At 31.6% G+C, this 21058-nt stretch overlaps 5 protein-coding genes and 1 long non-coding RNA gene across 6 annotated transcripts in view; 4 read left to right on the plus strand and 2 right to left on the minus strand.

Moving 5' to 3' along the window:
• The first annotated feature begins 1151 nt into the window (after positions 1 to 1151).
• On the plus strand, positions 1152 to 2460 carry LOC107359599 (uncharacterized). The gene is made up of 2 exons (XM_015926108.3): positions 1152 to 1308; positions 1383 to 2460. Exons 1-2 carry the CDS (start codon positions 1239 to 1241, stop codon positions 2036 to 2038), a joined length of 726 nt encoding a protein of 241 aa, XP_015781594.1. The 5' UTR covers positions 1152 to 1238; the 3' UTR covers positions 2039 to 2460.
• Positions 2461 to 2542: 82 nt separating this feature from the next.
• Positions 2543 to 4321, plus strand: mldr (mitochondrial ribonuclease P catalytic subunit). Its single transcript, XM_089267294.1, has one exon. It carries the CDS (start codon positions 2633 to 2635, stop codon positions 4262 to 4264), a length of 1632 nt encoding a protein of 543 aa, XP_089123420.1. The 5' UTR covers positions 2543 to 2632; the 3' UTR covers positions 4265 to 4321.
• Positions 3270 to 5724, minus strand: LOC107359597 (uncharacterized). The gene has a single exon (XM_015926106.2). The coding sequence runs from the start codon at positions 5527 to 5529 to the stop codon at positions 4504 to 4506; it is 1026 nt and encodes a 341-aa protein (XP_015781592.2). The 5' UTR covers positions 5530 to 5724; the 3' UTR covers positions 3270 to 4503.
• On the plus strand, positions 5715 to 7456 carry Pop4 (ribonuclease P/MRP subunit POP4). Its single transcript, XM_015926109.3, has 2 exons — positions 5715 to 6542; positions 6622 to 7456. The coding sequence occupies exons 1-2, from the start codon at positions 6008 to 6010 to the stop codon at positions 6759 to 6761; spliced, it is 675 nt and encodes a 224-aa protein (XP_015781595.2). The 5' UTR covers positions 5715 to 6007; the 3' UTR covers positions 6762 to 7456.
• A 138-nt stretch (positions 7457 to 7594) lies between these two features.
• On the minus strand, positions 7595 to 9097 carry LOC149093852 (uncharacterized). The gene is made up of 2 exons (XR_016198569.1): positions 8961 to 9097; positions 7595 to 8854 (listed from the first exon to the last, which is right to left on the minus strand). It is a non-coding gene; the product is annotated as an uncharacterized LOC149093852 (long non-coding RNA).
• Positions 9098 to 9326: 229 nt separating this feature from the next.
• Positions 9327 to 21058, plus strand: part of LOC107359596 (uncharacterized) — a 58287-nt gene continuing 46555 nt past the window's right edge. Inside the window, exon 1 of the mRNA XM_015926104.3 lies at positions 9327 to 9465. Within this exon, the coding sequence (XP_015781590.1) occupies positions 9456 to 9465 (10 nt within the window). The 5' untranslated portion in view covers positions 9327 to 9455. The remainder of the gene's footprint in view (positions 9466 to 21058) is intronic.

Consider the following 21058-nt stretch of genomic DNA (forward strand, 5'->3'; position numbering starts at 1 on the left):
TACAAACGAGTCGATTGATAAAAAGTTAAATTGTATTTAATAAGATGAGATCATTTCCGTTGATTGTCTCCTTTAGTCAAACAGTTTGATTTCTTCCTGAAAAAAGGTAATCACCAAATAGTCTTGCTAAAAGTCACCAACAATGTTGAGATTGATTGAGACAGGTGAAGATTAACGGAAACAATTAAGGTGATTAAGGTGGAAAAAGGTCATAGAGTTGATCAAGGACAGTCTGACTACCTTTAAGATAAAATCAACTTGACAACTTATCCTTTTTGTCATTACAATTACCTTTTTTGAGGATTTCAATCAATTTCTACCTTTATTCTCATATTCAATGCAATTGTCTTAACATCAGCTAATTATCCTCTCAATTTGGGTACAAATAACAACATCAAACAATATTGGGTTTACAATAAAATCCTTTAATTGTTTGGTGTCTTCAAAATTTCTTGCAATCTCAACTCGTTTGTATGACTTGGGGTTGGAAATGGCTAATCTTTTTGGTGGATCCATTTGGCTTAGGGTCAACATAATCTTGGTTTGATAGTCTGCGAAAGAGGGAATTACCAGATTATATCATGATCATCTTGATGACTGAATTTTAAGCTGAAACTTGACTGTTCAATGCCAATTTGAACACAGAGAATGGATCTAATAGTAGACTAAATTTGTATCTGTCTAGCCAATTTATTTTTGTAAATCATATCCTTATTATACTGATTGTCCCGATTATCTTGGACATCCTGATCATAACAGAGTTGACGTTTTTGTTAGTGCAGACACATTGAGTTGGTTGACAATTAAATGTGATTAGATGTTGGGTTAGTGAAAAGGGAAAATGATTAAGAGTTAAAAAAGGTTAACTGTTAGATTTGGGCTTAAAGATTGGATCAAAAATGCTAATGTAGTGAATGTCTGATAAGAAAAGTAATTTTTTCTTCTTCTATTCAAGGCTATCATTTTTAAACTAATGTATCATCATTCTTACCTTATCTTCATATTCATCATCTAACTTTCTCTTTGCTAGCTTTTTCTCTTTCTTCTTCTCTTTCTCCTTTTCTCACTTTCTCACTCTTTCTTCAACTTTGTCTCATCTCGGTTTTGTTGATAAAGTGAGTCCAGACATTAAGATACCTTTCATTTCAGCTTCAACTTTACGCCGAACTTGATTCCAACCAACAATTTTCTTATAATAGTTCTTCGATATTTCAAATCTTAACCAGTTTTTGTTCAAAATGTCTTTCACTTTACAAAATTGTTTTCTATCCTTTGTGCTTCTCAACTTTGCCACCACAATTAATGCTGGTTAGTATTCTTACTCTCTTGGAAATGTTTAAAAAAATCTAATACGTATTTTGTGTTTTTTACATTTATCACAGTCCCTGTTACAGTTGTCGACGTGCTAAATTCAACTTCTACTAATGAAACTATCCCTGATCCCGTCAATATTAATGGTTCTGTGGCAGTTTTGGATACTACTTTACCACCAGTTGAGTTGACAACAACCGCAGATATGATAAATTTGAGAAATGCTAGATCGGAGGAAGAACCAGTTAAGTTGAGCTCAGAATCTCCAAATAGTCCAGATCAAGTAAAAAACAAATCTTCGGCCATTCAATTTCCAAAAGATGATGTCATAGAAATTTCGAGTGATGTTACTAACACTTCAGCTTCGTCCTCTACGCCAGTTGAACCAGTAATCAAGTTAGCTATTACCGATTCAATTAGAATGTCTGTTGAAGAAGTGGAATCTGCTGGTGCAACCACTCCGGGTGTAGTTGGAATGTCATCAACATCTTCGTCCACCAAAACTGATGTCTTAACTACCCAAAAACCTTTGACAACTACCGCAAATGCTACTGGAATTATCTCTTCATCTAATTCTTCAGTCGTCGATTCCGAGATTAGGGTTGGAAGATCTCAGTCAGAAGCAGTCGAAGATGCGACTAATGCCCAAACTCTTTCTGCATTAACCACTTTATCCTCGATTATCAATCAAACAAGCGTTAATGATTCACTTTCAACTGTCGTTTGATGGAAAAGAAAATAATATTACTATATGCCTTGAAGTCAATTATCTAAATTAAAAATTTCTCACCTTAATTGTAGGTAGAAAAGTTTTTTAACCAAGAAATTGTCAAGTGGTTCTTGGATTGTATTGATCAAAAGTTTAAATTCAGCCTTTTGGTACTCTATTAGTTAAAGAGACAATTAGGGATGACATTGACAATTTTCTGGTCAGAAAATTTCATAACAATCTAATCATATTTTATTTATCATGTTGTGGAATCAATTTTTGCTTAATTCAATGAATTAGATCAACTAATTCGTTTTGTTAAATTACGTATCGCCCAAATACTGTGTATTACCAAATTTCAAATTGATCTAAAGAATCTATTTAGATTGGCACTTATCTTTAAAAAATTTGCTTCAATAAAAATTTAATTTCTCTTTTAATCCTGTCTCTACACTTAATTTAATTTGCAAAGTTTAACAGTTGGTTTGATTAAAACAATTATGAACCAGAATTTATAATGACGCATGCGTATTTTTTGCTTGAAACACATGTGCAAGATTTCTTGTGTTTATTTTGATTTTATATTTTGATGATTTGTTAATTTTTAAACAAATGTTTCCCCTCAAATTAATTAGTTCATCAATTTTTCGTTCATTGGTGCATAATAAAGTCAACGTGTGTAAATATGCCAATGCTTCCTCCACCTTCAATGAGCGCTATCGAAAGGAACTATTGGACCATTTTGAACAAACTAACTCACAAGTGTTTAATATGTTGAAAGAAATGTCTTCTAAGTCGCCTAAAATTGATTGGGCTGCATTAAGGCAAAACCTAATCAACGAATATCCTCGTGTTTATAACAAATTCAACTTTGAAGTTCAGTTTATGCAACACTTGCTTAAAATAGATCGCAATGAAGATGAAATTATTTTATCTTTCATCAACCATGTTAAACAGCTTCTGGCCGATCAGAGTAACAAAGTGATACAATGTCATCTGATTCGATTTCTTCTTAAAGTGGAAAAAAAGCCGGACATTAACTATATTAGAAATGCTTTGGAGACTATTAGTAAAGATGAAATGTTTATCAAGTATCCAGTTGTTGGTAAAGCTTGGGCCGATTTCTCAACAATCTCAGCTGAATCTTGCAAGCAATCAATTGACTTTGCTTCAAAACATCATGTACTGAAAAACGATGCATTGTTGACTCTATGTATTTCCTGTCTTAAATTTGGTTTTTTTGAAGACATCGAAAGGTTATTGGTTCTTTATTCGGAGAAAAAACTAGAGAATGAGTTGGTCGATCAATGGTTGAATACTTTGTCTAAAGTTGAACGAAGCAAACGTATTATAGAAATTGATAGATTTTTCAAAATATTGGAGGAAAAAAGATATTTATTCCAAAAGTCTATGTTGAATAAATTGGAGAAATTTTTAAACGCATCTGGATTATATTTCAAACCTGGTATAGTCGACATCGAAAAGTGTTCATGCAAAGTTTGTGGGTCACCTTTGCAGACTATTAATGAGACAGAAGTTTCTCAAATAAGGAAAGCTGTAGAAGATTATATTCTCCGAAAGGACGGTGTAGCTTTTTTAATATCAACACCGACTGAAGTTAAGGATTTCAATCGATTCATGGACTCTCATTCTTCAAAGCCATTTGATTTGGTCATCGATGGATTGAATGTTTCTTATTATAATACCACTCGAACCGTTGCAGAGGACAAGAAAACTCATTCATTATCTATAAAAAACTTAGGCCTTTCTGAAAGTCTATACGAAACCATGGAAATTAATGATATTCTAGTTAAATATAAAAAAATCTTGGTCATAGGACGCAAACATATGGGTGGTTGGCCATCAATTAAACAATTGAAAGAAAATCATTCTGGTCAAGTTTGGATTTACTTATTGGACAATAAGTCAGAAGATGATATTTTCACTATTGATGCAGCTCTTCATAGTGCCAAAACTTATATATGGACAGCTGATTTTCTTCGCCAGTACAGGGATTTATTAGGCAATGATTGCGGGGATCTGTTTGAAAAGTGGAAATATTGTCGACAAATCAGATTTGCTCCTGGATCAAAGAGAAAACTTGAATTTCCTAACAACATTGATTACGTTTGTCAGTCAACCTCGTCAGGATTCTATCACATACCTGTTAATATGAATGTTAGAGTCGACAGCCAAGAAAGGATCAATGCTCATTGGTTGTGTGTTGGAACGTCACTCAGATGATAGTCTGTAAATTTTCATTAGTCATTAAATAAGTAATGGAATTTTTTTTCTTGTAAATCGTTTCAATGACATTTTACTTTGTTTAAGATCAAAAAATCCACAAATAGTCTTACAATAAAATTCAATGATACAACATAAAAAATGAGTAAAAGCAATAGATTTTAAGGACGATGAATTGATTTTTCTTTGATTATCCAGTAAAATTTGGGTTTCTCCTGATGATGCTGGCAAGATGAATTTCAATTTTCCATCAACAACTGCTCTTTCAATTGCGCTAAATCGTCATTTTTGCGTCTCTTGTCGTTTGCAATCATCGTCATTAATTGTCGATTGAGTGAATTAGTTTGTACCAACGCATCTCGTAGAGCTTGCCCGCTATTGTCCTTTGATTGAACGTCCCTGCGCCATTCGCTAATAACCAATTCCAAGGTTTTTACCAACAACTTGTTACAAGTCCAGAGCTTATTGAGCTCATCAACTCTCATATGAAGAGCAATATTGTCGATTTGTAGAGACACAACCTGATCACTTAGGTCACCATTATCCTCTTTTACCAGAGTCAATTGGTTTATTAAAGACTCAGTGAGTTTAGCCTTTTCTGCTCTAAGCTGTCGCACTTCATTCTCAAGGTAAGTGATCCTTTGATCGAGAGTGGCTCGAGAATCTTTGCTCTTACCTGAGGAATAGTGTTTATGACATTTAACTAAACCGGATGAATCCAGAGCTCGAAGAATACCTTTACGCAATTTCTCGTTAGCTGCTGAAGTAAGATTTTGTGATTGCGAGGTTTTGTTTGTCTTTTTAATTACAGGGGTTTGTCGGATGGACGATGTTAATGTTGCTGAGGAGCATCGGGTATCGCCATTTGTTGATGATGACTCGGTGGAAGGTATCTTTTCCAACGTTGGTTCCAGGGTTAAACGGTGAGGTCTGACAAATATACCATGGTTGGGTTTACAAGAGAAATACCTGATTCCATTAACTGATCCGTCGTTCCTACCTGAACCATCTTCTAATTCAATACCTGACCATTTACCAGAGGCAAAATTGGTTGTACCCAAGAAACGGATGATACCAGGTTTAACACCATTCACATAAATTTTATCACCGATTTGAAATTCTTCCGAGGAACGAGATTTTTTTATCTCTGGGATAAAAAAGGTTCCGTTGGTTGACATTTTGTCCATTAACTGGTGTGTATTTGTGTCGATTAACTGGAGTGTGTGTAGATCGTTATGGCTAGATTCACTTTTGATTTGCAACATTGTACTGATTTAAATTGATGACTAGAAGAACCAATGATAAATCATCAAATGAAATGACTGGTTGATTTGGATTCAATGGATTCACTTTCAACTTTGTTAAAAAATTTGACAATTCAAATCACGCGCGACTTGCTTAACCAAACATCCACATGAGAACAAGTGTTTTTTCAGCTTGATGTTGACTTTCTCCACCAATTTTTGTGTTTAAATTGTTTTTTATTTGATTTTTCCGTGTTTTTCTGTTTTTTTGTGAATAATTCAAATTATTCAGTGTATTATCTGCGACATTTGAGTAAGTTTCTCCATAATTTGATGCTGAGTCATAAGTTTTCCTCATTTTACCTTACAATTTGTTGAACATGTGATTTGTTTTTCTCACCACTTTGCATTGTTTTTTATGTTTGCAATTACTTCAAGAACAATTTAACATCTGTGTCTCTATTTTTGATTACGAATTTTGTCTACTGGATAAATAAACATGAGTGATTGCCATTTATATCAGAGTCTACCAAAAAGTGTTGTCGATGTAGCCGATCGAATGAAATTTGTTCACTTAAAATATCGAGTAAATAAAGAAAGTGCTGAACATGTTATCAACAAATGCGTGCCAGCTCTTAAATCAGAAGGATTAGGTGTAAAATATTATTTCCTTGAAGACGATTTCAATAAAAAGTTGAAAGAAAATGAACAGAAGGCTGAAAAGAGGAAAAATGCCCAAAAAATCGACAAATTAAATTCCAAGCAACGAAAACTTTTGTTTAATGTTAATCAAAAAAGCAACCTACAGTATGAGACTTTTGAAAAGATTAATAATATCTGGAATGATTATATTGGTTCAATATTACAAAACAATCCAAAAGACGCATCGTTAAGATTAGCCAAAGCTGATTATCATGGAGCCAAATTTTGTGTTGTTGCTTCCTGCAACCCATCCCTTGTTGGTATAGTTGGAATTGTTGTACAAGAAACTAAGAACACTTTTAAATTGATAGATAAACAAGATAAGATTCGAGGTAAGCTGACAACTTTATGCAAAACAATCAATCAACCTGAACTAATCATCAATAATACTTTTTTTCCCAACCTTTTCAGTTATTCCAAAGGAAGGAACCCTTTTCACTTTTGGACATAACAACTCAATTTACAAGCTCAATGGAAGTCACCTGAAACTCAGTGCTCACAACAGAAGCAAAGTCAAATTCAAATCAAAAAAGATATCTCAAAATATTTAAAGATGGCCCATTCAGCATTTCCACCAAGTTTTATTCACCTTATACTTTTTCCAGCCAATTCAATCCATTTATAGTTTTGTTAATGAAATTACTCGCAGATGAGTACATGTATAAAGGAAAATGGATGAACAATGTTTCATGAAAACACAACCTTGTGGCTTAACGTTTCTGATTACACTATTCTGTGCCTTCAATTTTATGGATCATCGATTCATCTCAATGTCAACGATAAACAGATTATCGTATTATCACTATGTACACTCTATTACCTGTGGCAAGGATTTTGTTACCAAAAGGGAAAAAAAGTTTACCTGAATTAATAAAAAAAATCAGTCACTCATACTTATCATACTGAGTAGACGAGACGATGCATGAAGAAAAGCAAGAAAACCCTTGATTCAAAGTTATCAAATGATGCCGGATTATGGTTGATCATCCCATTGTCACTTTCAAATCAAGAAAATTTGATCTCACAACATTCAATGTGAATATTTGTATTTATCATGTTAGATATATATACATAAAAATACAAGTATAACGTAAAATGTAATATAATTTCATGTATTCTTCTCTTTCTCTTTTTCTCAATGTTAACAGATAAATCGTATTAATTTATGCTCGAAATATTTTGAAAGGAAAATCCTTTTTTTCCCGTTAAATAAACCAATAATAAAATTTCGCGTCTTGCTCATCCATTCAACACATTTTCTGTTTCTTCCCTTCTGAACACCAAATATTGAACCTAAATGAATAGATATTATTGTCAACTCACACCAATTGAGATATTTTAATAACCAGTCAAACAGTATAAATAAATCTAATAACCAATCAAAGTAAATAAAAGGTAATATAATATGAAATGAAAATAATGGGAGGTGAAACAAATGTTTATCAAAAGGAAAACTCCTTCACTTCCTCCATTTATCAAACCTTTACTATGACAAATTTTGTTTCTCTTTTCATTTTCAAACAATATTACCACCAACAATAGGGAAGATAATAAAGACAGTAATAAGACGATGATGAGAGAAGGATGAGAATGAAGATGAAATATCTCTCTCTCCCCAAAATCCAAAGCATAACAACATAATCTAAACTTGGTGGCCAAATACAAAAAAATTGTGTTAATCGATTGACATAATTCCTTGTCAAAATAGATTTCTGTTTCGATAATTCTTTGCCACTTTTCCCAATCTCTCCTATCCACCTCTCCTCAGGGCTCATGAGAGATGAAACAATGAATACTCTTGATGATTATCATCATCAGATTGTGAAAAAAGATGAAGATGAAAAAGAGAGGAACTTGAAGTAATCTTTCAGAGGGCGCACAGTGCATCGTTTATCATTCTGATTTTGATATTTACTCTCAACTTGGATTCAATTCTGTTAATATTATTGTTGAACCAACGCCAACATGAGTACGAACATGCGTAATTCTGGTAACCATATTTTATCCTCATCTTCATCCTTCTCTTGCTACTTTCTCTGTCTCCATTGAACCTCGTCGCCTTTCGAGTTTCCTTTCGTAAAAGAAGAGAGAAAAGTTGAAAGAAGGAAGAGCAGAAAAAAAACACAACAAAGTAATGCACACAGTAAGTCTATCCTTCAGGTCAAACTGGCTAAGTGTGTGTGTCTGTGTTCAACTGTGTACTTGTCTATGTTTAATTGTTATGTATGCAGTTCACTATATTTCAGGTTGTGGACCAGATTTGTTGACCAGTAATGAGTAGTTAAAAGTTAATTAACTCGGATTGTTGTGAGTGAATGAAGGCAAGTCAGTGTGTGAAGAGAGTGAACCAACTAGAGTGGGAAATCAACAGCAACAGCAACACCACACACAACACGAAGAAACATCAACAATGACTTCTTTTTTCCTTCGTTTTGTCTCTTTTAATTGTTTCCAGTGTTTCCAGTATTTTCAATTATTGTTACGATGATTGACTCTTCATCGACATCATTATTGTTCATCTAATAAACACCGAGCATCCAACAGTGAACACCAACAGCTCCTAAATCAAACCAGGGAAAGTACCAACAAGTGATTGACAACCGATTACTACCGACAACTGCTACTCCTTATGATTAAGTTTAACCTAGTAAAATGTTTGTTAATAATATTATTAGTTAATTATATTATTATGTTACCAGATAAATGAAAGTATAATCACCAACAATCATCATTACAGTCTACATAATTACCGTTACCGTTCCTTTCACCCTCATCATCACCATTACCATCACCATCATCTTCATCCATTTTTTGTTGCTTCGTCTTCTTCCTATTTCCAGTATAGCCATTGTTAATCACCAATCTATCCGTTTTACCAACCTTTACATCAACGACAAGGATCAAGGCGAAGATCACAATTTAAAGTTAACGATACCTTTTTTAAATACCAACAATTACAGCATTAAGTTCAACAACAACAGCAACAATAATATTAATATCTACTTATACCAAATCAATACCAGTACCGATACCAGTACCGATACCGTAAAGAAACGCAAGGAAAACAGAAACAACGTAATTTTTGATTATTATAATTATCCTCACCATCATTGCCAGTTCCGTCAATTTAATTACAACTCTAAGATCGTCCTAAATCAACGATTAAATTAAAAAGAAAGGTTAAAGACCAACTCAACATCAATTGGATCAATTAATGTTTGTGTCTGACCAGGATTACCATAGATATGGATACATGTGATTATACTTTTTTTATATTAATTTTATAACTATTTACTTAACTTTTGCCTCTCTCTCCTTATGATATTTAACTAATTTAATCAAGTGTGGAATTTATTACAAATTGTTGATTAACTAAATAATGTTGGTCAAAAGCAATAAATGATCAAAAATCAAGTTGAAAAATCAAAAACAAAACCAAATAATGGATTTACAAAGTGTAAAGAGTATAAAATGATGCAAAACAAAAAATTGTGTATTGAAACTCTTAGCAACAACCAAAAAACCTTTGACAATATCTTCCAATTTTGCATCCAGTCATCTTTTCCCCTCTCTAAACCCATCCTCATCCTTATTCCCTTCATCATTGTCATCATTATCTTCACATTCAGTATCTAAGATAATGTATAAAACCAGCTTATTTGAATGAGACTAACTCTGAAGGTTTTTTTTAATATAGATTACCAAAGTCGCTTTTAGGTGAAGGGTTTCACCAACCATGGAAGATATATTGTTCTTAGCACGACTTATGATCATCAGAGTTTTTTTTCCATCGCAACATTTCATTGGTGAACCCCTGATGAGGATTAACATTCACTGCTTTGATTACTCAAGTCTCTGGAAAATTTGTATAAAGTCAGGTCAAAATAAAAGTCGAAGTAAAAGAAGCGTAAGAGTGAATACATGAAGAAGATGGAGAAGAAGATGAAAAAAAGAGTTGAAGAAGGCAAAAGAGGTAAAAACAGAGCTTTTTGTCTATTGTGAAAAAAAGTAGTGAGTTGAAACCATTAGAGATTGATGGTTAATTTGGGATTCCAGAGGAAGGTGAATATGAACAGAAACATGAAGATAAGGATGAAAATGGATGAGATGAAGAAGATATTTAGGTCCTGATGAGGAAAAATTTCATACAGCATAAAAGTTTAAGCTAAAGTAAAATACCTTGTTCACCATCCTTAAAAACTATTCACACAAAGCCAAAATGTTCAACATGTTCAGCCAGCCTTTAAACTCATCATCACCATCATCTTCATCTTCATCTCTCTCTCTCCTCATCAACCTGCTTTTTTCATCATTTTATTTGCTTCTTTTTTATTTTAACTACGTTCATCATCATCATCATCATCATCCTTAACTCTGTATTTGCTGTTGTTTCACCCTTGATGATGATTCTGATGATGTTGAGATGTTTATCCTCGTCTTTTCCCCTTTTTTTTTACTTTCATAATCTATTTTGATCAAATTGTTATTTGAAAAACCATGAATACTGAATATGAATTTTTTCACACAATCTTTTTTTCCTCTCTGTTTACAAGCAAATTTATCCAGGCTAACCTTTGCTACCTTGTTTTTATATCATCACAAATGATCAGAAATGTGAATAATCTGAAACCATGAAAACCCATCAGAATCCATCTAAAATCATTTGAATCATCAACCAGCCTCAACATCATTCATGGTTTGATGTTTCAATTTTCTTCTTCTTCTTCTTCTTTGCCTGGAAATGTTCACTTGGTTTTAATTGAATTGAACCAAAAACAGTGTACATTTAACAAATTAACTCAACTGATCAACAAATGAAATCTGTGAGATTGAAAAGATTAAAAGGTTGATCCGCCATTCACTGATCACTATTTGTTTCAACCTTTGTTTCAAGCCTCATTTTACATTTTCATGGGAAAACACACAACAACATTGAAACCATTTGTCATGATAATTTATAATTTTACCTTTGATTGTTAATTATCTTGACTTGGTTGCTCTTTTTTTGTTGCTGCTCTTCCCTGCCTTTCGTCTTGATTTGCGATTTTCACTTGGCACAAAATAGTGTATCAAGTATCATGTAATTAAGGATCAAAAAGATAGACCATAATCTCTCAACGGTTTACAATTTCATCTTATCCTTATTGTAATCAACATTTATAAAAATAATACCATTACAAAGCTACAGTAAATAATCAAAGTCACAATACAGTGAACATGATAAACTTGATAACCCAAAATATCCATCATTTAATTAGAAGGCAAAGGAAAATAATGAAACATGATTAATTTACATTTTCAATGAAACTGCCTTGAAACCTCAAATTGTTAGATGAGTAAAAGTCGAAACTAAATTAATGTCTCAAGATTAATCAATCTTAGTCTTAATTTTTAATCGAGCGGTTTATTCAATTTCTAAATAAACATTTCTAAAAATGTGAGTTAACCCAATAATTTCTGGTTAACTTTGAGATTGAAACTTGAAGGTAACCTTAAAATGTTTATTAAAATGAGTGACTATTTTAAATAAATAATCTCGACTCTTTGCTAATAATTTTCTGGTTCTGGTTGGTTTTAGGTTGATAAAGTCACAGGTTTTTGGGTTAAATAAAAATTTTAGGTTTTTATCAATAACTAACATTAGGTGATGAGATAAATAAACCAATGGTTTTGGACAAAGCCATTTGGTAAAAGACAGATTTTGAAATTGACTTAAACCCAAAATTGGTTCATTGTGAAAATACATTTAAACCAGTTTTTTTTTGTTTCAATAATTGAAAAGCGATAAATGTTGAACCAGATCGCGTAAGACGGTTGAAGTTGTGATGAGAACGGGCATCTTAACAGACTCAAGTACAACAAACAATGTCAACAAGATTAACATATGTTTCATTTGATTCATCAAACCCAATCACTTGAATATATCACTGCAAACACAAAGGCCCACACAGATATTACAAACATACACTAGAAAAACATTAAGTAAACAATCTTGACAATAAACTGGTAAACGAAATGATAGGAAAAGAAGAAGAAGAAAGAAGAAGAGAAGAAAAAAGAGGAAAAAAAATTACAAATAACTAATGTTCAGACTGTTTTTCATCATAAATTGTTACATGCTTTTCTCATCAATCTTTTAATCTGTAACCATTATTTCTCACTTTTGAGCTACCAAAAAGCATAAGGTAACCCAGGCAACAGAAGACAGCATCATCAGAAGCATCACCATCATCATTATCATCCACATCATCATGTGAACAAAAAAGACTGAACAAGAGTGAAGTTGAAAAATAAACTGCGTGAAAGACTTTTCATTTTTCTCCATCTTTTTCATGTTATGTATAATGGTTCAATTGCGTGCCTCAAAGTGATTCCTGGTTTCATGGTGAACCCACAGCTTCTCATTTCATTTCCACCCCAAAAACCAGGCTAAAACTAAGTTAACCCATTGCCAGTTTTTCAGCGAAAAACAGTTTTGGGTCTTTTTTTTGGAGGAGAAGAAAAAAAAATTTGATATTTTTACCTTTATGTAAACACTTAAAGTACAGAGCAGAGTCAGCAACAACTTCAACCAAAAAAAAAAGGTTATGCTTACACAGAGTACATTGTAATTTAATGTCATTGTCCAGTTTTGTTGTAAAAGTGATTTTTACCAGGAAGAAGATGAACATTTGGATGATGATGGAAAGAGAGGAAAGAAAGAAAAGATGAAATTTTGCTTGAAAACTTGCGCAGTCCAATTTTTGCATCAATTTTTACTTCTTCTTCTTCATCCTTCATCATCTTTCCAGCTTCATCCTTTTGCTACTTCATATATTGATGTTACTACTGCTTCTTTTCACTCCCAGTGAAATATTATCAATTTACGTTTCTTTCATTTTTCTTCATCTTCATCATCTTCTTATTACCTGTTTATGTTTCACTAAATTGAATTGCTTTTTTCTTGCCTTCTTTCTTCAGCTCTCTTCCCTCCCTGCTTTACCTTAATATCCTTGTATTATTATTACTTGCTTTATTAACTTTTTTTTGTCTTGTTAATGTTGTTGTTGTTGTAACTCTAAAGATTTCATTGCACTTCAACATCATTTAATTGTTAATTGTCAATTAATTGTCACAACAACAATTATTCATCAATTTAACAAATAAAAACAATTGTAATCCATTAAACAAATTTTGATAACCTTTTATCATCCAATGACAATGAAAAGCAGAATCGCTTGCAAATGAAAAATTTCACATTCGTTTTAATTGAAAATTCAAATTTAAATGCTAATTAACTGCAAATTGTAAAAACTTTTTTTTATGAATTCCGTAAGATGATTGATTGTTTGAGCCAAAAAATATCAACCAATTTCAATTCATTTAAAACTAAGTCAAGTCCTGAAATGCAAAAATCGTTACAACGAAATGAGAAATTTTTTGAAATTTTTTTCGAAATTTTAAAAATTCCAGTTTCATCGTGAAACTTACAGTAATTTAGATCAGAATAACTAAAATCTATTCAAATAGTTGACGTGTATCGATCGAAAATTGAAGTTCGTTTCAACAAAAATATGAACCCAAACTCGAAATCAATTACTAATTGCTATTCGCTTCTTAAGACAAAAATTTTTATATAAATTTTTCGACTGAATTTTTTCGACTCTGCTAATTCTTTGATCCAAAAATCTGAAAATAGAATTCTGGAGAATTCATTTTTCATATTTTTTCACTTCTATTAGTTGCAGTCTAATGAAGGTTTGAGTAACTACGAAAATCTGTTTAATTAGTTGAGCCAATTCAATCAAAAATTGAAGTTCGTTGAGATTTGGAAATGAGAAAATGCAAAATTCGTTTCAACGAAAAATGTAAATCCAAACTCAGTTCATTTCGATATCAAGTGCAGGTCGATTTTTAAGACAAGAATTTTAATATAATTTCTTAACTCTGAAATTAACTTGAAGATTCTTTGGTTGGAAAATCTGAAAATAGAATTTTGAGGAATAATTTTTTAGCATTTTTCATATTTTGTCACTTCTATCAGTATTGTGAATGAAGGTTCAAAGTAAACTTTTGAAAAGCTGGGAAAACGGACTAATTTTGAAGCCGCAATGGAAAGTTTCATGATGAAGATGATGATGATTGGAAAGTTTCCAGTTAGTCAACGGAAACGGAAAAAGGAAATGCTTTCTTCTTTTGAAAAAGCAAGCAAAATAATCCGAAGGAAGATGAAATATGATGACATTATTTTTCATCCTTCTTCCATCATCTTTTGTCACAAACTAAATAAACCAATGAAAAATTTTAATATTAACATTATAATGATTGAACTTGAATAAATGTAATGAGCTTTATCACTTTGAATTATTTTCCTTGTGTGTTGTGTGAGTGATTAAACTGTATTTTGTATCACCAAATTACCATAACAATGGCAAGTGAACCCTTTTTTTGCCTAAAAATGTTAGCTTGCGTTCATGTTGTCTTGCCATTGATTGAAGCATCTTTTTTGGCATCAAACCTGCAATTCATTTAGATTGACTAAAATAAACTCAATCATTATCATTATCATCATTATTAGTTAAACATTGTTATTACATTTGTTGTTGCTTGTTGTTTTTCCCGTTGATTAGTTATAAGTATTATTTTTAATGTACAGTCAACTCTCACTGTCAGTTGAAACTGAATTTGACAGGCAAGAAGCAATCATGTTAACGACAATTATGATGATTGAATTATCATTAGTTATCATTATATATTATTCATAACTCTGTTGTTGACACAAATTTATCAATTCATTTTGCATTCAAGAAGGAAAAATTGAAAACAATGCAAACCCAAAAGAACCAGTAAAACCAGTTTAACCAAAAATCTGAATGTTGAACCAGAAAAAAAGGTTAAACCTGAACTGAACACTTTTTTTTCTGCTTCTTGATCAACTTTGGGTTACAATTAACAGATAATGAAATACAATGAATTCAAGATGAGCAACAACAATATAAAGTTAACAGCAATGAACAAAAAAACAGTTTTGCTCCACTAATTGAGTTATGAATATTATTAAAGCATAATATGAATGAAGTCTCGTTTTTTTTCTAGCTCTTTACATCTGTAAATGTTCAAAGTCGATTATGTATTTGATTGGTAACAATTAGTTAATTTAGTCGATTGATTGTCTACTGTTAATCTGTTTTGAGTTGTTGTTTCATATTTTTTTGGCTTTACCTTTTGCTTTGACATTTACTAATTGTCTTTTGCTTTCAACAATTTAGGTTGCACTCAATTGGCTCAATCACACATGGTGATGACCAAAGATGATATAACTGTTGACTAACTGTAACTCTAATGATAAACTTATTTTTTCCTCTTCTTTGGTTGTTGCTCTTCATTTGTCATCACTTTCATTGTCATCATCTTGGAATCATCTACTTTGCCTTATCTATATTTGATTGTTTTTACTCTGGAATCAGGTTCACATGAAATAAGTATTGACATGCTTTGGTTGATTTAATGTCGTCCAAATAATCGGGCAAAAGTTGTACAAGGAAAAGAGTATAAAAAAGAAGCTGAAAAACACAGTTACATTGATTTATCTTGAACAAGATAAGAGGATGGTGATGATGATGATAACATATTTAATCTTTCAAATGAGATGCTGAGGTCAATTGATGAAGACAAGAGCATCCAGAGAAGTAAAAACAAAAGAGTTTCTCGGCCTTTTTTCCCTTCTTCTTTATCATGTTATCAGAGTCATCATTTTTATCGTCATTGTCCATTATATCAATGAATAAGTTGAAACCATTAGCAAGAAAAAATAAGGCGAAAAATAATTTACTTTGCTTTTAATCAATCATATTGAAAGTGTAAACTCAATGTTAACCATTAATTTTCATTTTCAATCTAATCCTTGGGTTAATTGCGATTCTTATGGTAAAATGTGCAAATGATTAATTGGTTGCTTTTTCAATTGGCAAGTTTATTGAATCTAAATTTTCAATTAATAGCTTTTAATAGTCAAAGTGATTTTGGTTGAAATGTTGACGAAGCAAAGAAAATGATAAAAATGTTGAATTGAACGTCTTTCATTACTCCCAATGTTATCATGAGTTTGACAACAATAATCATGATAATGATAATGCAACATGGATGTTAATAGCATTAATACAACATTGATTCCTACTGGACCATGTCAAACCAATTATAATATGATAAGACAGGAGAAGTGAGATCACTCAACAGATTGTATACATTGATTTACAAACTGTTAATTGAGCAAGATTGAGATTAGAAGGAAAACTGATCAAGAAAACATTTCATTTTGTATCACAATTTTCACCCACTTTCCATGATATATTCATCATCATCATGACTATCATCTGATGAAACCCAAAGCTGATAACGGCTTCACTTGAAGGATTCAAGTCATTCACTTGTCCCTTCATCTTAATGTTTTGAAAATGTTTACTTTTTCAATCATTTTTCAAGTTTCATTATTTCATTGGAATGAACCTTTAATTGAATTATGATTTCAGAACAGTTAACGCAATCGCATTTTCAGCCAAAACTGATCTTTTTACAAATCCATTTGATATTGTAATGTTAATGTATGAGCATTTCAAGTCACAAACAATTGATGTTTGGTGACCTCATCATTATTATTGTTGTACATTTGATTATTGTGTTTACCATTTTTGCTTTTCAATCTGTTGTATATATTTATATACATTTTTGTCCTCCCTTTCATCATTGTTTACATGATTATTGTATGGATGAATCCAGAGGAAATGAAGATTAGGGTAAAGAAAGCAAGAGAATGAAGAAGGAAAAAAATTTTTCATGAGCGAACACAAAATTGAATGTACTTTGTTTTTACAGCATATTTGTATTGATGTATGAAAAGAGAAGAGAGAAAGAGTATTAATTTATTGTTATCATTTTCATTTTTGCCTGGAAGGGAATCCATCAGGGAGTGAAAGCATATCATGAAAATGATTCAAGGAAAAGAGTCGCAGGGAAGAAGGAGAAGAAAAAATTGAAAGTAAAAATTATGGATCAGCCTACTTTGTTGGCAAGATGAAGTAAGTAAGATGGATTTGGAATGATGAAGATGATGATCTGAAGAAGAAGAAAGAAAAGGATAAAGAAAGAATCGCTTCCTGTTCTGACTTCTATTTATCTACATCCCTGAGTAACTTTGATTACTTGTTCATCTTGATGATAACCATGGGATAGCAAAGGAAGAAGGCGCATTTGAAACACACTTTTTTTCAAGCGCATGTAGAGATGAACAAATTATCTGGCCAAAGTTTTGCATAATTTGAGTTGAAATTTCAAGTTGAAAATGTTGATAATAAATGTTGGAGTTTATCAACTCTTTTTTTCTCTCTCTCGTATGTTTGTCCGCAAGAATAACTTAAATATTGAGTTGAATCAACAGCAAAGGTTTTGTTGGAAGATGATATTCATGAAGATGAAAATGAAGAGGAAAAAGGAGACAAAATTCTGGTGAAAGATGAAAGATATGTTGATAAACTCTGAATACCATTTTTCCTCTTTTTTTTAACTTTTCCCTTTTTACCACAAAAATGAAAACATAAATAAACATTTTCCTCATCCTTTTCATACCATTTTCAACATTTATTTATTTATTATTATCATCATCATTATTATATCTGATAAGTGTATATAGTTAACAACAATAATAAAAATAAAAATAATGATTCCAGAGTCTCGATGTTGTTGCTTGTTTCAAATGTTAGCTTATGTCTTGCCTTTTGTTTTTTGTCACTTTTGTGTTATTTTTTGGTTTCATCAATAAGATAATCTGGTGAGAAAAGGAAAATTTTCAAAACGCTTTTCCAACATTAACATTCTGTAATATCATCTGAGATATTACCTTTTCTCAGCTTTTCCCGGCATTCATTACGAGTGTAAAAAAAAGTTGGCTTGATATTTTATCCCTCCCAGTTTAGACTCCCACGTTCAAGTTGAATAAAAATGATGATTAAACCAGAATATCGTTCATGATGAAGCCGTTTTTCTGGAAATGTTGGAAGAAACCTTTTCTTCTCTTCTTCCTCTTCTTTCCATCATCATCGTCATCTTTAAATCTCAAGCCACATTTCTAAATGATCTTCCCTCTGACTTTCCTCATGATCGTTCCTACTTGCTTACTCACTGTTACTGCATCTTTCTTCATCTTTCCCTTTCTCCATCTTCTTCTTCTTCTCCTTGTCCTTTTCCATTCCATGTAATATTACTTTACCAGAATAAAAACTTCCATTGCTCAACCAAGTCAAGGTTAAACTTTACTTCTCTTCCCTGAGCTTGCGCCTTTCCAACTCCTTTTGAGGTTAAACTCCGAGTAAAAACTCCCAGCAAAGTTCTGATAAAACTGCAAACTCCCAGTTAAAACTCAAAGAGAGAGAAGAAAAAAATTCTCAATGAAAAGTCTACATTTTCTTGAGCTAAATATTCCCTTAACCCTTTTGTATCGATTATCTTGTTGCCCAATCAACCATGAAACAGAATGTAATATAAAAATATTGTATGAATAACAGGGAATTCAGTTTTTCTTTCTTTTTTTCCTTCGTATTTTCACTTTTGCCGGTTTCACTATCCAAACTTTAACATTCAATTTTACGCCAATTTCGTTGCAATTTTGAAATTCTCAATGATTAGTCGTTGATTCATAAAATTATTTTTCCATTCAGTTCAATATTTATTATCAACTTTTGACTCGTTTTTTTGAAATTAAATGATAAATTCATTTATATCCAAGTTTATCAGAGTTTTTACTTTTCTTTTGTTGAACCAAATTTCATGTTTTTTTGTTCAATCTTTTGCTTCTTCTCTTTCATTCTGTTCTTTCATGATATTTCAACTTGGCAGATTAGCTGCTTCTAAATTTGCACTCTTTTCTCTCCATGATAATGAAGAAGTTATTGAAACTCATATGAGAATTGAATTGAAATTCAAGAAATATGCTTCATTCATGTAATTTCTTTACTTTCACCCAGTCGAGTTTCATTTTTCATTTAAAACTTTTAAACATGCATTACTACATGATAAATCAACAGTAAAAGTAAATTAATTTTAAAATGCAAAATTTTGCTTACCCAAATCATGAATAACTTGTTTTCCCATTTATATTTTTACACTTTTAACCATTCAATTATAATTTGATAAAATTTATTCTCCCCTTTTCATCATGATAAATTGTATTTAAAGTACAATAACAAAAACTGTTTTTTGTACATTAAAAGTTGCGCTCTTTACAAGTTTCCCAACTCGCCACTAGGTTAGCAGCTGATGTAATCGTTGAGTTTGAATTGAGCTCAATCAGTCTTGATTGCAACAAAGCTTTAGTCTGTCTTGATGTGACCAAAGCAAAAACAAAAACAGTAAGTGATTCCGTTTAAAGTTGACATTAGAACAATTTATTTTCATTACGAATCGTTTCTCTAATTAGTCGTAAAATGCCAAGTTCACTTAATCTAATCTAACATAACCTAGCCTAATGTTGAAAAAACAATCAAGATAGTTTCAAGAAAAGTTAGATTAAAGATTGATTGGTTCAAAAACATAAACAACTCGCTCGTGAAACGCCTAACTGTAGTGAGAAATGAAAATGAAAAATAATTTCAGATTCAACTTGAATCATGAAAGTCAGAATATTCTGGCGGAGCTTATCATTTTACATTTTTCTGAACTTTTCAGTTTCATTTTGTCCAGCATTCAAAACTCTTATCACAATTAAAAAAAACGGTTCCTTTGAATTTTCTCTACTTTTTCGAATGATCAAATTTCAGGTTTGAAAATTTTGACTGAGATTGTTATGAAAATGACAAAAATAGTTGTTTCATGGTTATCTTTAGAATGAATATTTTATATCATTTTACAAGAATTAGTTTTTGAATCAAACTTGACTCGTGTTGAACTCTTACTATTCAAGCTAATCCTAGATAATGATATTCTAACAATTGCTTCAAACAATCAGATATTGTGCTAAACGAAATAGTCAACGGTAAAATTCTAGAACACGTCTACATCGAATTCATTTTGAGATTTTTACTGAACTGTAAGTCGACTCTTACAAATATTTTTTGTTTGCTCACAAGGGAAGGTGCCTAATTGGTACGATTTGATTTAGGAAGTTCTTTGATAAATTGATAGAAATAAGGAGAAACACACTTATTCATTTAAAATTCATGTCCACAAAATTTGAAGTGAATTTGTTTGTACAAAAAGGACGAAGAAAAGTGTTGTTAACAAATGAAACTCTGTATCCAATAAATGGGGAAGAAATGAAAAGAAAAAAGTTGTTCTTGAATTATTTGATTCACTTGATTTTGTTTGTTTACATTATCATGAGAATCGAAAACACTTTTGGATATAAGTTTTCCATTAGCATTATGATTAGTATTTGGATCACACAGGGAATGAAAACAGAAGGATTGACGAGGGTAAAGTGAAGGGTATCGGTGAGTTGCGGGTGAACCGAAGAAGTGTTGAGATGAATAGTAAGAATAATCTGAAGAATGATTGTTTACATGAAAAAGAAAGGTGAAACTTGAATGAAAAGAAAAGTCAGTTTAGTTGAGAATTGTGTTTATTTGGTTTACATTATGTCAACACGTTATCGTTGTAATAATAATGAGCGTGAATTCATCTGAATGCTTTGTGAGCATTGTCTTACCAACTTGGAATCATTCACATGACTGTAAGAAATAAAAGATGGTCAAGATAATGAGATGAGAAATAATAGGCTGATAAATAACTCAACTTTGTGATACAAATAAGCGACAGATATTTGCAAAGATGATAACAACGAGCAAAATATTGTCAATAAAAGATGTAAGATGGATAGATG

The sequence above is a fragment of the Tetranychus urticae genome, chromosome 2 (genome assembly GCF_039701765.1).
Source record: "Tetranychus urticae isolate SD_2017Ah chromosome 2, NJAU_TeUrti_SD_1.0, whole genome shotgun sequence".
Lineage (NCBI taxonomy): Eukaryota > Metazoa > Arthropoda > Arachnida > Trombidiformes > Tetranychidae > Tetranychus > Tetranychus urticae.